Here is a 17,788-nt window from a genome sequence, read left to right on the forward strand (position 1 = left end):
TTTACCTGCTGACGCAGCAGGTTCGGCCGATCGCGGCCCCCACTGGCTGCGGTTCACCGTCCCGGGCCAATGGGGGCGGCGAGAAGCGGCGCGGGCGAGCAATGTGCTGGCCGCAGCTTCTCGCCGCCCCCATTGGCCCGGGACAGCGAACCGCAGCCAGTGGGGGCTGCGATTGGCTGAACCTGCTGCGTCAGCAGGTAAATAAAACTGGCCCGACCCGCCAGGGTGCTTACCCTGCCGAGTCGCGTGCCGAACATTGCCGATCCCTGGTCTGAAGTAAATAGGATGAAATTCAATAAGGACAAATGCAAAGTACTCCATTTAGGAAGGAACAATCAGTTGGCTGCCTAGGGAGGAGTACTGGGGGGTCATAGTGGACCACAAGCTAAATATGAGTCAACAGTGTAATGCTGTTGCAAAAAAAAGAGAACACATTTCAGGAAGGATGTGGACAAATTGGAGAGAGTCCAGAGAAGAGCAACAAAAATGATTAAAAGTCTAGAAAACATGACCAATGAGCAGGGCTGGATTAACACGGAGGCTTTAGGGGCTGCAGCCCAGGGCTCTGAGCTAAGAGGGGCTCCGGCAGCAGGGCCTAGGCAGGTAATCTTGGACTGTATACTAACTGCTTGTAGTTGAAACAAAGTCTTACTACTCTGTTGCTAAAGACAATTCGTATCACCATATTAGGTAGTTAAATTGTGTTGTAATCTGCACATATAATAATATATAAGCATGTATAATCTAAACATGTAATCACAGATATTCATCTGCCAGATGCACCAGGCCATTCAAGAATCTCAATTAGCCCAACAGCATGACATTTATATTTGTATACTTTTGTATCTCACACTATCCTTGAGTTGTTGTTACAGCTTCACACCCAAATGTTCTGCCTCCTCTAAATATTTAGGGGTCCTTCATTTTGCCACATATAGAGCAAATCAATTAGATGTGTCATATTAGACTTTCTATAAATGTCCTGTCTCAAATGGTAAATAGCTCCATACGTGCACTCTAGGCCAGGTCAATTTACCTGTGTGGAATTTTTTGTTTTTTGGTAAATTATTTTATCTTACAGTTTGTGTCACCAGTGTCCATGAATTATTATTGCACATCATTATATAGGTCATTATTTAATCATAACTGTTTATTTAACAAAATCAGGATGGAATGAGTTGTGCAAGTGTGGGGCCTTGGGAAGAACATGAAATTTTGGAGATGAACGTGAATATATGTTAGAAATGACACTGGAAGCTCCCCTGTGCTGTAGAAGTAGCTGTAATGCTAAGAAAATAACCGATATTGTCCACCGTGCGACTAACAGCTATTCTTACCAATGAGACTCCACTTGACCAAAACATTGAGTGGCTCAATGAGAGTATTTAACTGTCTTTTTAAAAAGTGGGTAGATGCTATGGCTTAACACCCCCACCCCATGCTACCCCAAATATTTGATTTCTTTGGGGAAATGCACAGCATTTAATAAGGCGTAAATAATACAAACAAGCCAGATAAAAATATGCAGCTAAAGAAAAAACTGTCTTCCAAGGCAATGATGTAACATCTGAGACGCATGTATTGAGCCTGATTCTCCACTCCCTGATGGTGGTTTTATGCTTGTGTAATTGTAGAAGTCAACTGAATTACTTTGGCATAAAACCAGCGTAAGGTTGTGGATTGGGGGTGAATTGGAGCTCCTTACCTATATGATATTTCTCTAGTTACAGCATTATGAACTAGAAATTCACCAATGAACATTTTTACAAAGAAATAACTATAATACCTGGGCTAGTCCTCCAGCATGTATAAGGGTTAAGTCAGGCATCCAAGAACAACCAGGCACCAATAGGCCATACAGTGCGATTGTATAATAAGGCACAGAGTAGAACATGTATATCAGCATCTGCATTTTAAACAAAAACATTAGCTGTTTTGTGTTTTCAGAGAGAGGTCTATTTAGGAATCAGCCAATTGCTGACTGAGAAATTGGAATATTCCACGATTATGCTCTCCAGGGATGTTTGCAGATGATGAAAGATATCCCTGTAGATGAACAGAATACTCCACATAGATTCTCCAAATAGTGAAATCATAATACTCCAGAACCCCACCACTTTCCAGAGTGAAGTTTCTTCGTTCAACTTGTTGCCAGAATGTATTTCTCACAGAAAAGGTCAAGTCTTCATTTGAGGTTTACTATTTGGTTGCCTCCCTGTAAATGACACTATGCATCTCAATGTTTGTCATTTAAAAAAAAAAGAAATATTGTGGGTATTAAGAACCCTCAGGTCAACCCTCGTGCAATGCTCAAGTAAACAGGCTTGGCAAAGGATGCTGTGTGGTTTTACAGGAAAGAGGAATGTGTCAGTGGTGATATAGAAGATAAATGGTAAATATAGGGCTAGATTTCCTATCAACCCCACCCTTTGACCTGTTGAGGATGCTATTACACTAGGGCGGGGTGGCCAACCTGAGCCTGAGAAGGAGCCAGAATTTACTAATGTACATTGTCAAAGAGCCACAGTAATACGTCAGCAGCCCCCCAGCAGCTTCTGCCACCCACTCCCAGTGTCTCCCACTCATCAGCAGCCCCGCCAATCAGCGCCTCCCTCTCGCTCCCCGCACCTCCCAATCAGCTGTTTCGTGGTGTGCAGGAGGCTCTGGGGGGGAGGAGCAAGGTCATGGCAGGCTCAGGGGAGGGAGTGGGAAGGGGTGGAGTGGGGGCAGGGCCTGTGGCAGAGCCAGGGGTTAAGCAGTGAGCACCCCCCGGCACATTGGAAAGTTGGCGCCTGTAGCTCCAGCCCCGGAGTCGGTGCCTATACAAGGAGCTGCATATTAACTTCTGAAGAGCTGCATGTGGCTCTGGAGCCACAGGTTGGCCACCCCTGTACTAGGGGAATCCTCATTTGGTGCCTTAAAAGCAACTTTAAGTCCACTTTGCACACCCAGAGCAGCACAAAGGGGACTAAAGAGGGGCTAAGGATCTGGCCTGGGGAATATATAAAAAGGAGGCTGGGTGGTCAAGTGATAAAATATGTAACTCATCACTGCTAGGTCCCCAATCTGAATCCAACCCAGCTCAATGATAAACAAATGTTCAGAGATAGGGTGACCAGATAGCAACTGTGAAAAAACAGGACAGAGGGTGGGGGGTAATAGGTGCCTATATAAGAAAAAGTCCCAAAAAATGGGACTGTCCCTTTAAAAACTAGGACATCTGGTCACCCTATTCAAAGGCCTATGTGAAATGCATGATGGTCTCAGTCTCACTCCCAGTGGACAGATGCCACAACACAGTTAGCATCCTCATTGGTAGGCCCAGTGAAACCTATAGCTTCATATTTGTGCCTGTTCACCCATCATTTTATAACATCCCATACTTAATAGTTCTTTACCTGAAGTTTAGGATAAGCAGCAGGATCCTTGATATAGGGCTCGTGAAGTTGAATATATAACCGGCAGAGTTCAGCAGGGCAATCCAAAGCAATCTACAGAGATGTTAAACATTGCATGTGATGAAAGAAGTCACTCTAAAACAAATTAACCTGACCCTTGCTATTGTGGGCTCTACAACTGTGCTCGCTGTTGCCATACAGGTGGCTTGCTTACAGGCCAGAAGGGACTGGATCCTTTGCCAAGGTGATCTAGGGGGAGGGATAGCTCAGTGGTTTGAGCATTGGCCTGCTAAACCCAGGGTTGGGAGTTCAATGCTTGAGGGGGCCACTTAGGGATCTGGGGCAAAATCAGTACTTGGTCCTGCTAGTGAAGGCAGAGGGCTGGACTCAATGGCCTTTCAGGGTCCCTTCCAGCTCTAGGAGATAGGATATCTCCATTAAAAAAAAAAATCCACTTGGTCACCGCTATAGAAGTGGGCTGACATCACTGCTGAAATGTAGTCTTCCCTTTGCCTGCCTCACAGGTCCCTTGAACGGTTCATAGAGCAAGACTATATCATCTAACTGTTATATACCATTTTTCATCAATAGATCTCAAAGGCACTTTATAAAGGAAGGTGAGCATCATTATCCCCATTATACAGATGAGAAAACTGGGACACAGAGGGGTAATGACTTACCCAAGGTCACCCAGCAGACCAATGACTGAGGCTAGAATAGAACGTATGTCTTCTGAGTCCTAGTTTAGTGCTCTAGCTACTAGGCCAACATTAGCAGTCTTAGTTTTTCACTGGAAAGTAATTAAGCTAGTATACCAGGCATGTGTGGTCCACACTGTGATAAATGTATAACATTCTTTTATTTGTGCTGACAACTAATGGCTTTGACCCAATCCATAATGCCTAATGGAAATTCACCCAATAGTAGAAAAATCAGGTAAGCATATACTGTAGAGTTTATATAGGGATTTAAACAAGAGTTGTGCTGCAATAAGGTAATAGTGGAGAATGATGCGAACTCCAAAACCAGCTACTATAAAAAAATGTAATGAGGAAAAAAGAGATTGTTGGATGTTTATCTCCTGTAAAGAATAAACCTGCCAATAAACTCCATGGTGACCCAACTACTATATCAAGGAACTGAATTCATGATAACAAGCAATGACTACAAAGTACGCAATACTTTTCTAAAATGATTCATCAGTTTCAACAGCAGCTTAATAAGAGCTTTCCCACGAGGCATTGCTGGTGTCTAAATTACTGACAAGGTCCAGCTGGGTGTATTGCAGCACCCAACCGCACTGGCATTTGTAAGTCTGGGTTAGGGAAGAATACAAAGATTCCCACTGTACATGCCAATGGCACATGTTGGAGAGGGAGAAACATCTGAGAAACAGGGGTATGTTTGTACTAAGGAACCACAGTTTATTGGCCAATAACATATTGCCACAATTACTGGAGCTTAACAGAAAGCTGTTCATTCCATCCATGGTTGAGAAAACGATGTCACTGAAACAGTTCCTACAATGGGAGAGGAACTGGGTAGTGAAATGGGGTAGGAAAAGAAGCTCAGAAAAAATGAGGAAATGGCATTGCAGCCTGTAGCTGCGTGCTTGGGCAAGAGATTACACTATGAAAAATGTGTCATCTCTTTCCACATTGCTTTGATTTATTCAGTTAGCCAGCACCAATAGTACTAGGGAGTGCCCCGAGCTGCAACAAATGAAGATGCCAGTAACAAGACAGAAGTAAACAAAAATTAAAAGATTTCTGAAGGCAAATTTTCTCAGAAATATGACTAGAGAGCAAAAATAAAGCAGTAATACAAGCCAGCAGAACTACAAAAGAGTGGCATGCACTAAGTAGAACAAATTGCTGCTAAAGTTACTTCTGATCACCTGATATATGAATTAAGGTCTAGACAGGGTCAGCTCTACCAAATATGCAGACCAGGCAGTTGTCTTGGGCACCAAAATGTTTAGTGATTGTTTACTCAGTGATGTGCAATTTCCATTTTGCCTAGGGCAGCAAATACTTCAAAGCTGACACTGGGTGTAGGTTTACCACTGCTCCAAGAAGCAAGTATTTTAAATTCTGTGTGATTTCCTCTGAAATTTCAAAGCTATCAAATGTGCTATAAATCCATAGATAAAGTTAATTTAAAACAATCTATACTTGATAGGCAAGAATGAGACATTTTCAATTTCAGGAGACTTGGGATAAACCCAACATAGTTCTCAGATAAAAAGATTCTACTCTCTCACTCATAATGCAAGCTGCATGTTTTTCTATGTGAGTTTAGTTACGTGTCTATGTTTTAGAAAGACATGAATGTAGATTTAATTTAGCTTGTGTGCATCCATGCTATAGACCACCAAAAAACCAACGAATGACATGCGTTTTAGGTCACTGTGAGCCACACTTGGGCTATCATTACTGTGTTGCTCTTCGGGGGTCATATAGCTAGTCCCTTTCAGAAAACCAATTTCACACCATGCAAACGGAGAGGCAAAGCTACAGTAATTACAATAATGCCACATGCAGTGCTGTAGCTGTGTTGGCCCCAGGATATTACAGAGATAAGGTGGGTGAGGTAATATCTTTAATTGGACCAATTTCTGTTGGTTAGAGAGAAGAGCTTACAGAAGAGCTCTGTGTAAGCTCTAAAGCTTATCTCTTTCACCAACAGAAGTTGGTCCAATAAAAGGTATTACCTCATCCATCTTGTCTCTCTAATAATGCCACAGACACTTCATTTCTCCTTCATATTCTTAGGGCCCAGTCCTGCTCCCAGTGAGAAGTTTTCCATTTACTTGGGAGCTGACTTGGCCCTTGGTTTGCATATAGCATATATGTTTTCTCACACACAAAAAATCTTCCTTTTGAAAAGCAACAGATGTAAAAGCTTTGGGACTAAAACTCAGAGATCCCAGGTTGTTATTGCCCTTACACTTACCATGCCCCTAAATATGCAAAACCCAGTTGCAAGGATGAGATATATAGCCAGCATTAGATCTAGTGGTCTTCTCAGGAGTCCTTTCTTCTGGACTTTCTGAACCACCTACAATACAATATAGGGTTAAGAGTAGATCATAAATTCTACATTAAATGTATTTAATTTCAAATCTGTCCCTAAAGAAAGTTAAGGTGGTGAAACACCCTGATAGGAGCCAATGGGACAACATCTGCTCTCAACTACTGTAATGTAAATGCAGAATCACTCTATTGATTTGAGTGTATAAGCGGGAGCAGCAGCATTTCTGTATATAATGATGTAACAATGTTACAATGATATAACAGAAAGCAGAATCAGGCCCCTACCATTCAAAGTTAAAGCTAACCCACACTTTACGAAGATTCTCTAATGGTCCACCTGAGTGAGGATCAGTGTCAATGTTTATGTTGAATGGCTTATGTTTCATCAGTCAGTGACACTTTACACGGTCATTTACACAAAAATAATAAAATGGCTTCCTCATACCCACACTAGTTGCACCACTGAGTATTTTACATATGCCCATTTTATTTCTAAAAACCATAGTGCATACCCATTTACATGGGCTCATAAGAAAATGTATTATATAATCATAAATACATATCCAATATTTACTTGTCAAGTGGCTGACCAAGAGAGGAAGGATGGCCCCGTGGCTAAAGTGGTAGCCTAGGACACTGGAGACCCAGTTTCATTTCCCTATTCTGACACAGACTTCCTATGAGATGCTGGGCAAGTTGCTTCGTTATCATAAGCCTCTGTTCTCTTGCTGTAAAACTGAGATGATCCCTCCCTCAGAGGACTGTTGTGGGGGTAAATATATGAGGCATGCTGATGTAAATGGAAAAAATGGTTTGGGGCAATTGCGAGAGCTCACTCACTGCAGAGTTTTCACTCAAACCTTCATTCCAGGATGCATTTTTTTTTTCACCATTATGCACTCTTGCCCAACATACAAACCAGATGCAATCTCCTTGCAATTGAGCGAACAAGTCATCTTCTTCATTTAAAAGCACTGCATTTATATGACTCACTCATTTCCACTTCCCTTTTGAATGATAATCCATGCATTGATAGGCACACAACAAAAAGACCTCCTACAAAACGGATTTCCTTATTATATATTATTGCATTACTGTCTCAAAATATGTTGTACAATGACATAATTATAAATATTCATGTTCAAATGACAGACCAGAAGAAAGTATTTTCTAGGCAAAACTCCTAAGCAAGGACTACAGAATTTGGCTCATAGTTTAACAAAAATTAAAAACACTTCCTATATGTAGGGCTGTTTACTTCATAAAATGGTTAAAACGAGTAAATTTTCAGAAACAGATCTCTGAGGCAGTTCTGCTGTGTCCTCTTCTTGCTTCCTCATGTTAGATCGATAGGTAGGCTCATGTGAGTAAGACAAGTATGATTTAGACGTGTGTTACACTATAACAGTGTTTCCCAAACCTGGGACACCGCTTGTGTAGGGAAAGCCCCTGGCGGGCCAGGCCGGTTTGTTTACCTGCTGCGTCCGCAGGTCTGGCCGATTGCGGCTCCCACTGGCCGCGGTTCGCTGCTCCAGGCCAATGGGAGCTGCTGGAAGCGACACGGGCCGAGAGACATACTGGCCGCCGCGTCCAGCAGCTCTCATTTGCCTGGAGCAGCGAACCGCGGCCAGTGGGAGCCGCGATCGGCTGGACCTGTAGACGCGGCAGGTAAACAAACCGGCCCGGCCCACCAGGGGCTTTCCCTACACAAGCGGTGTTCCAAGTTTGGGAAACACTGATCTATAATATTTAAGGTATTATATATTTTATATATATATTATATAAAGCCTGCTACTATAGGAGTGTTTACAACGTCATAGGCAAAGAATGTGTTTAACCCAATAGTATTAATGGGAAAAACAAGGGAGTAATGTTACAAATACTTTTAAGATGGAACTATAAAAGAATAATTGTAAAGTCAGTGGATTGTTTCCATTTTACTACTGCGTGAAGGCTGAACTTTAAATGTATATGTTACACCTTTTTCTAAAAGGAGACAGTAACCTGACATACATATTTATGAGTGACACGAAACCACAGCCCTGTGTTATATACAGATCAGTTAGAATGATTAGCCAAGGTGACAATGAGGACAAACCTACCCAATAGAACTTGTCTGTTAAGTTTCTATAGGGATACCGAGAACTCATGCCTTTTCTGTACAGTATGTATATATTTACATAAAGGCAATGCAAATGTAAAGCTCTAAAGAAAGTAGAAAGATAGGCCAACACATTGTGTAAAGGCTTAGTGCTGGACTGAAATACCTTGTCTACTGAGTTATTGTGCCCATCTCTCTCTTTTTAATACAGCAAAGTCATACCAATGTACCCTGACATGAATTAAATGCAACAACAGCTCCTGTCAGGTCAAAGTTGATCCACTGCTGGCTTCCCTTCTGCTGAAAACAACAAACCAACTCCTCACAAGTCTTGCTGGCGCTGCTGTTTTGTATGTCAGAAGAAAGTCTGCAGGTGCAATTAGAATTTTCTCTCAATTCCCTAATCCATGCTGAGTGCCTTGTTTGGGGTACCTCCCAGACTCAGGCTCTAAGAGCTCAGAACAATCTACTAGTGTCAACAGGCTGAATGCAACAAAACCGGTCCCACCAGAATTCGTGTGCAAAGCTGAATTTATGCTTTGCCCTCCATCTCATTAACTTTTCCTGAACTTAAATTACTTGAGACTGTTCCCTGAGTTACTAGTAGTACATTTATAGACCTATCCACCAAGCCCTGTAAATACCGTATTACAGCTCAGTTTGATTCTAAACTGTGGCATAACGCCCCCATGCCTCGAAAACAACTGAAGCTTGTCTGTTATCCAAGTGTATGTATTTAACTGGTTTGTAGTAAGTCTATAACAATGAATGGCTTACGCGACACTATATAAATTGATTCCAGTAATGTTTTAATGTAAGTACTTTGTATATATTTGTACATTTTTAAGAACTATCATGCCATTTGTTTCCTAACTCCCTTATTGTCTCTGAATAATGCTAGTTCAAAAATTAAAACTGGATTTTCAAGCTGATTGTAAATATTTAAAAGATCTGCTGAAAAGGGGCCAAATCCTTGTAGGATTTAGTATGGTTAATTGTTAATTAAACAAATCAGTATTAATAACACACAACTATTTTCTGAAAACTAGATTGCATTTAGGATTGCCTAAAATATTACAATTGGTTTTATTTCATTTTTTACAGAATTTTGAAGTACACAGTTACTAAACATAAGTATGTGTGCTAGGTTCTCAACTATTCCTGTCTTCTACAGATCATAAATTAGCTATGAAGATGTAGTTCTATTTTCCCACAGGAAAGGCAATTTCATGAAAAAAATCTAAAGCATGGATGAAAAGATTCTATATTTAGAATTACACTGAGGACTTACTATGACCTTCAGAGAATAGAAACTAAAAGGCTCAATTTTTACATACAAAAGAGCTGTTCAGTAAAACCTGAAATTAAAAAAAGTGTTTAGAACACCTGCTTTCCATGCATTTGCCTTTTTTGAACAAAATTTTTTAAAAGTTAAGCTTGATTGAAACATGCATTAATGTGACACATTAAATCTGGTTAACAAAGTAGTAGTGATTACCAATCTCATAAACATAAGAAGCTTGGTCACGCTTCTGCAAATGAGCTACCATATTTTAGCTATAGGCAGCAATTTCTGTACAGTTCTTGGGGCTAGGAGGGCAAATCGAAACCTTTATCCATCTCTACGCAAACACCATATTCACCTCACTAATACATGTTGTTACATAAGAAGCAACCATCAACATGACCAAACAGCGCTTTGACTATCCCATTTTTATGCCTTTCATTAGATTTCTGAGGGTTCTGTTTACATATTACTCAAATCCTCTCTACACTTTCAGTTTGGAAGATTCACTGAGCTTTCCCCTATCTGGCTTCCATGGAAATGAATCCTACTTTATAAGGCAAAAGCTATTCAGAAGTGCCTCTTGGGACTCAGATTTAGGAGTCATACCTGCCTCACTGCCCCGCAAAATCCTTTACTACAATAGAACCATTACTGATGTGTCTTTCACAAGCTTCTTGAAAATCTTCCAGTGCATCTTCTTCAACTATTGTGTCCTGCAAGATCACCTGTACACAGAGAGCCTGTTAGATTTCTGAATGTTCAGGGGTAGGACCTGTCTCCTATTATCCATATATATGGTGCCTACCATAAAATGGACCTGTCTGAGGCCTCAGGATGCTTTTGTAATACAAATACTATTAATACATTATATGTTGACGCTCAGAATGGGTTTGGAATGTGCTCTGGCAGTAAGCCTGGCTCCCTCTAGCCACAAATAGCTAAACATCATGTCATTCTTTGCTCTACTTTTCAGATAACCTTTTTCTCAATGCATGAAATTGTGCATAAACAAATGTTGCATATTGTGGCTGCCCAACTAATCCTATTGTTGCCCAATTACAGAGTCCTAGGGAAAAGGTCTAGCTAGTTTGTTAGTAGACACCATTCCTGCAGATGAAGATGATTGTAAAAATGAGCTTTGGCTAGGTGTAAGGTGGGTAACACAAAATCACTTCCTTACTACCTAACATGATAATATATCTCAGCTATAAAACGCAATAGCAAGCAATGCAAAGATTTTAAAAAGCAAGCAGGGTTCAATTATATGAAATCTCACAATATCTACATAATATCTGTAGTTATATAGCACCTTTATCTTAGTATCATAAGGAGCTTTACAAAGCTGGGGAAGTATCACTATCCATGTTTTATAGATGGGGAAACTGAGGCACTGGGACTACAAAGGTCATACATTGAGGCCAAGTCAATGTTACAAACTTACGTCAGTAAAACTATGTAAAAAAAATCCATACCCCTGAGTGATACAGTTATACCTACCTAAACCCTGGTGTGGACAGCACTATGTCAGCAGGAGGGCTTCTCCTATTGACATAGCTACTGTCTCTTGCAGAGGTGGATTAACTATACTGACAGGACGTGCTCTCCCGTCAGCGTAGTAGCACCTTCACTGAAGCACTACCGTGCACCACTGCTGCGTTTTTAAGCATAGATCTGCCCTGAGTAAATGGTAGGAAAAGAATATACACATCCTCACCCCTAGTCCTTCACTCTAACCACCTAATCAACTTGCTTCCCTCTGCACTCCACAATTAAACTAACTAAAATATTATCTTATATGAAGAATGCAGCAGGGATGGTTTTGTCGTGCCTGCATGATCCTCCATCAATCTCCATTACAAACATAATAAATCATTACAGTGCACTCCACTAAAACTCTGCAGGAATAATGAGCACATTTTAAGTTTTTTTAATGCTATTAGTACAGTAGTTTACATTTAATACAGTAACATTACCTTGACGGGAGTATTGTAAGTCACTGAAGGATGATTATAGATTCTGAACCCAGCCCATATAGGAAGACAAATATATGGTACATTTAAGAAAGAAGCAGGACACATTCTTGCTCCATATTTACCTATTAAAAGAAATAATCATAAAACATGTGAAGAATTAGTATACTAACTCTATATGGAGAAAATTACAGCATATCTGATGGAGCATCCACACCAAACAGCTACGATAATGCTGGATGTAAAAAGCTTTTTAAATGCTTGCAACCCAGCATACAAATCTGGTGGAAAAGCCTGTGCTGACAAATGGAAGAGCCACACACAAGCAGGTAACAACTAGATACAGTATGGTGTGTTGTTTCAAAGATGAGATTTTCTGTTTGTGACAGCCAGCTGCCTCAGCCACTGATCTCTTTTCTACATACCCACAGGGACGGAAGAGCTCCGAACGCTGTTAATACAACCTGCTCTAGATAAAGGCATCTTCCACAAAAGAAAAACTGACACTTTTAAGTCTGATATTATGCTCTGCTTACTAAATCTTGGTTTCTAATGCAGGGCAGTGACAATGCTTGGGAAAAGGGTCACAGAAAAAAAAAAACCAAAAAATTCTGGCCCAGATCCTCAACTGCTATAAATCAGGGGAGACTGTGCTTTTTATATCAGCTGAGGATCTGGTCAAAATCAGTGTCAGAGAGGACTCCCTGAAAATCAGAGATCTTGAGCTTGTATAGGAGAGAGGTGAAGAGCTTCTGTGTGGACTCATCAGGCTGAACCATGAATGCTCCATCCTAGCTATAAATACCTGGGCTGAGATTTTCAAAGCCAACTAATGGTTGTAAACACGTTAACATTAATTTATGGCAGTAGTGTGTCTAACCTCCCTCTCCCCCCTTCATCTTTGAAAAATCATAATGTTAGGCTTTTTGCCAGAAGGAAATCATTTATTTATGTAAGAAAAGTTTAAAGCACTTCAAGTTAACAATTGCATGACATAAACATGATTTAATAACAACTTCTCAAGCCCCAGCAGCTGTAAATTCATTTGTCCAAAAGTGCCTTTGGATGCCTTTTGCCTGACCCTTGACATCTGTACTGTAAAGCAACAAGTGCGCTTTATGCTAATCCGTAAATGAACAATTTTTAAACACTAATAACAAACAGATATAGTTGTTTTCTCATATCCCAAAATAAACCACATTAAGTCAATGAGAACCTTTTATTGACTTGTGTGCTTTGGATCAGGGCCTTATTGCCGATAGCAAAATAAGATGATAAACTTTTTCTTGTCGGCATGGAATGGTAAATCCACACACTTCCCAAAGTAAAAATATCCTTGGTATCTAGTTAACTGATCTGTTTATATTCCTGAAGTCCCTCCAAAGTTATATTAAAGTAAGGAGCAATATACTATATTTTGGTTATGAGACCAGGTAGCCTTATTTTTTTATTAACCCCGTATAGGAAGTAGAAAACAAAACAATTTTCATGCTTCACATGGGAAAGTTGGTTATATGAATTATCTCCTTACCCACAATAGTTCCAGGCATAAAGACAATAATGCTCATGACAATGGATCCTAACCAGTATAGGCCAATGGTTCTGTAACTTTCTCTGAAAAAGAAATAATTGATTTAATGCACTATCCCTAGAACACTACTGTCAAAAACTGCCCTCAGAGATTATACTGATTTCTGCTGGTAGCATCTTAAGAGAGAAGGCTGAGATCCTCAAAGGTATTTAGGTGCCTAACACCCTTTGAAGATCTGGGCCTAATGTGGTGGTGAATGGTGGACACAGAGGAGTGATAGAAACAAACCTATGGGGGGAAACTCTGCATTTTTGTGTATAAACAAGGTAATTATATGAGCAATATGGGATTGTATGTTTAATTCCCTGTTTTGTGGGAGGTGTTACTCATAGAAGGGCTGAGTGGGCACCTGTTGCACAAGGCTTTGAAAATAATTTGCTTTAATGCTTGTGTTACCAGAAGGTTGATGTTTCAAAACAGTATATTTTGAAATATTTTCCCCTGCAATGTGCATTTAAATAATTATTTTATTTAACTCTTTCCACAAGAGTAAGCAACATAAGACTCCTATATTCCAGAAATTATTACTACCTCTTTATCTACACAGTACTTCCAGGTAGAAATGAAAGAAAGAAGACCATGTAGTCTTGACCAAGACACTGTTCTGCTCTCTTGAAATAATGATACCATGGAGTCTGAACATGCATTCTCTTTAGGATTTCCACTTTCTGGTTAGCTAATATAAATTGTACAAATGCTCTGTGTTTTGCTCTGTACAGTAAATCTTCCAGATAAAAGTCATGGTAAAATTTTTGTTCTGCTGCCTACATCAAGTTCAGCAATAATTAATAAAACCAACACCATCAACAAAACACTCATTAATTAAACTAATTAACTGTGTTCATTTTGAATTATAGTGCAAAGGCGAGAGAACCCAGGTTCTTTATTGGCTCCCCCTTGTGCATCTGAAACAAGAGGCCAAATCCAGTTGTGATCTAACTCTGCAGAGAGTAATGGAATTTCAGTAGGGCTTAATTTGGCCCAAGGAATTTACACAGCACAAAATACTATTTAAAAAACTCAAACATCTAAACATTGCAAAACCACAGGAAATGAATTTCCTTTGTGGCTTATACAGGGGTGTGGAAAGCTAAACAAATGGTACACAAACATCAGACTGACTTACTCCCAGGAAATAGCTGCCACCATTAAGAGATACATCAGATAATGCACAGAGCCATCCCAATAGCAGATCACATGGCCATAAGCAGTGTTCAGATGAGGTTCGCCCTAAAGAAAATGGATTTTAAAACAGTGCAATGGCAAAGGAGATTCAATAAACCTTAGAAGTGTATTAAGAATAGCAGGTAAACAGGCTGGAGTAAAGTGACTGGTGTTCATTCAGTCTAGGGATCCATTTTTTCCTGGCTGTCAACTCTCATGTTAGCCTTTTTCCAGTCACCCGGGACCTCGCCCGATCGCCATGAGTTTTCAAAGATAATGGCCAATGGCTCTGCAATCACATCCACCAACTCCTTTAGCACCCTCGGATGCAGTGCATCCGGCCCCATGGACTTGTGCTTGTCCAGCTTTTCTAAACAGTCCTGAACCACTTCTTTTTCCACAGAGGGCTGGTCACCCAGTGCAGTAGTCTGGGAGCTGACCTTGTTCGTGAAGACAGAGGAAAAAAAGCATTAAGTACCTTAGCTTTTTCCACATCCTCTGTCACTAGGTTGCCTCCCCCATTCAGTAAGGGTCCCGCACTTTCCCTGACCTTCTTCTTCTTGCTAGCATACCTGTAGAAATCCTTCTTGTTACTCTTAACATCCCTTGCTAGCTGCAACTCCAAGTGTGATTTGGCCTTCCTGATTTCACTCCTGCATGCCTGAGCAATATTTGTCCCTCCCTGGTCATTTGTCCAATCTTCCACTTCTTGTAAGCTTCTTTTTTGTGTTTAAGATAAGCAAGGATTTCACTGTTAAGACAGGCTGATTGCCTGCCATATTTACTATTCTTTCTACACATTGGGATGATTTGTTCCTGCAATCTCAATAAGGATTCTTTAAAATACAGCCAGCTCTCCTGGACGCCTTTAAAAAAGGGAAGAAGGAGGATCTGGGAAACTACAGGCCAGTCAGCCTCACCTCAGTCCCTGGAAAAATCATGAAGCAGGTCCTCAAGGAATCAATTCTGAAGCACTTTGAGGAGAGGAAAGTGATCAGGAACAGTCAGCAGGGATTCACCAAGGGCAAGTCATGCCTAACTAACTTAATTGCCTTCTATGATGAGATAAGTGGCTCTGTGGATGAGGGGAAAGCAGTGGATGTGTTATTCCTTGACTTTAGCAAAGCTTTTGATGATGTCTCCCACAGTATTCTTGCCAGCAAGTTAAAGAAGTATGGGCTGGATGAATGGACTATAAGGTGGATAGAAAACTGGCTAGATCATCAGGCTCAACGGGTAGTGATCAATGGCTCCATGTCTAGTTGGCAGCCGGTATCAAGTGGAGTGCCCCAAGGGTCGGTCCTGGGGCCGGTTTTATTCAATATCTTCATTAATGATCTGGAGCAGAGATGGGAAAACTATGGCCCGTGGGTCACATCCAGCCTGCGGGACCGTCCTGCCTGGTCCCTGAGCTCCTGACCCCGGAGGCTAGCCCCCGGCCCCTCCCCTGCTGTTCCCCCTCCCCCGCAGCCTCAGCTCACTTGCTCCGCCGCCAGCGCAATGCTCTGGGCGGCGGGGCTGTGAGCTCCTGGGGCAGCGCAGCTGCAGAGCCCGGCCTGTCCCAGTGCTCTGAGCTGCGTGGTGGTGGTTGTGGGGGCGGTGGCAGTGGCATGGCCCAGCTCCAGGCGGCTGGTGCGGCTGTAGCACTGCCAGCCACTCGTGCTCCAGGCAATGCGGTAAGGGGGCAGGGAGCAGGGGGGGGTTGGATAGAGGGCAGGGGAGTTCGGGGTGGTGGTCAGGGGGCGGGGGTGTGGATAGGGTCGGGGTGGGGGAAATAGGGGGTTGAATGGGGGCAGGAGTCCCCCGAGGCTAGTCAGGAAGGAGGGGGGTTTGGATGGTGTGGCGGGGGGCAGTCAGGATCAGGTGTTCCTGGGGCAATCAGGGGACAGGGAGCAGGGGCAGGTGGATGGGGTAGGGGTCCCGGGGGGCCATCAGGAATGAGACCAGGGGTTGGATGGGGCGGCAGGAGGCAGTCAGGGGCGGGAGTCCGGGGGCGCTCAGGGGACAGGGAGTGGGTGTGTGTGGATGGGGCAGGAGTCCGGGGGGGGCGTCTGGGAACAGGGGGGGTTGGATGGGGCAGGAGTCCTGGGGGGGGGGGGGGGCAGATAGCAGGTGGGGGCCGGGCCACGACCCCTGCCCCTAACTGGCCCTCCATACAATTTCTGAAACCAGATGCTGCCCTCAGACCAAAAAGTTTGCCCGCCCCTGATCTGGAGGATGGCGTGGATTGCGCCCTCAGCAAGTTTGCAGATGACACTAAACTGGGAGGAGTGGTAGATACGCTGGAGGGTAGGGATAGGATACAGAGGGACTTAGACAAATTAGAGGATTGGGCGAAAAGAAATCTGATGAGGTTCAGCAAGGACAAGTGCACTGCAAAGACTAGGGACCGAGCGGCTAGGCAGCAGTTCTGCAGAAAAGGACCTAGGGGTTACAGTAGACGAGAAGCTGGATATGAGTCAACAGTGTGCCCTTGTTGCCAAGAAGGCTAACAGCATTTTGGGCTGTATAAGTAGAAGCATTGCCAGCAGATCGAGGGACATGATCATTCCCCTCTATTCGGCATTGGTGAGGCCTCATCTGGAGTACTGTGTCCAGTTTTGGGCCCCACACTACAAGAAGGATGTGGAAAAATTGGAAAGAGTCCAGCAAAGGGCAACAAAAATTATTAGGGGGCTGGAGACATGACTTATGAGGACAAGCTGAGGGAACTGGGATTATTTAGTCTGCAGAAGAGAAGAATGAGGGTGGATTTGATAGCTGCTTTCAACTACCTGAAAGGGGGTTCCAAAGAGGATGGATCTAGACTGTTCTCAGTGGTGCCAGATGACAGAACAAGGAGCGATGGTCTCAAGTTGCAGTGGGGGAGGTTTAGGTTGGATATTAGGAAAAACTTTTTCACTAGGAGGGTGGTGAAGCACTAGAATGGGTTACCTAGGGAGGTGGTGGAATCTCCTTCCTTAGAGGTTTTTAAGGTCAGGCTTGACAAAGCCCTGGCTGGGATGATTTAGTTGGGGATTTGGTCCTGCTTTGAGCAGCGGTTGGACTAGATGACCTCCTGAGGTCCCTTCCAACCCTGATATTCTACGATTCTATGTTTCAAGGCATCCATATCATTATCTGGAGTTAGGATGAAATAACTTCCATATAGACACACCCTTTAGAGCAGGGATCGGCAACCTTTGGTACCCGGCCCGTCAGGGAAATCCGCTGGCGGGCCAGGACGGTTTGTTTACCTGCA

The 17,788-nt window shown here is 42.5% G+C and overlaps 2 protein-coding genes across 6 annotated transcripts in view; one reads left to right on the top strand and one right to left on the bottom strand.

The window, feature by feature from the left end:
- HDGFL3 (HDGF like 3) overlaps window positions 1-9,461 on the top strand; it is an 81,613-nt gene extending 72,152 nt beyond the window's left edge. For both annotated transcript variants that reach the window (XR_010590975.1, XR_010590974.1), the window contains one exon: window positions 8,746-9,461. The gene's annotated coding sequence lies outside the window, so the exon portion shown is untranslated. The remainder of the gene's footprint in view (window positions 1-8,745) is intronic.
- TM6SF1 (transmembrane 6 superfamily member 1) overlaps window positions 1-17,788 on the bottom strand; it is a 32,522-nt gene that overhangs the window by 7,358 nt on the left and 7,376 nt on the right. Inside the window, exons 4-9 of one of the 4 annotated variants that reach the window (XM_005307238.5) lie at window positions 14,510-14,613; window positions 13,324-13,406; window positions 11,796-11,917; window positions 6,354-6,458; window positions 3,399-3,491; window positions 1,787-1,906 (exon numbers count right to left, since the gene is read on the bottom strand). In XM_005307238.5, the coding sequence (XP_005307295.1) occupies window positions 1,787-1,906; window positions 3,399-3,491; window positions 6,354-6,458; window positions 11,796-11,917; window positions 13,324-13,406; window positions 14,510-14,613 (627 nt within the window). The remainder of the gene's footprint in view (window positions 1-1,786; window positions 1,907-3,398; window positions 3,492-6,353; window positions 6,459-11,795; window positions 11,918-13,323; window positions 13,407-14,509; window positions 14,614-17,788) is intronic. The other 3 variants (XM_042845668.2, XM_042845669.2, XM_065559355.1) reach the window with 3 other exon arrangements.

This window comes from Chrysemys picta, chromosome 10 (assembly GCF_011386835.1).
Source record: "Chrysemys picta bellii isolate R12L10 chromosome 10, ASM1138683v2, whole genome shotgun sequence".
NCBI classification, from domain to species: Eukaryota; Metazoa; Chordata; order Testudines; family Emydidae; genus Chrysemys; species Chrysemys picta.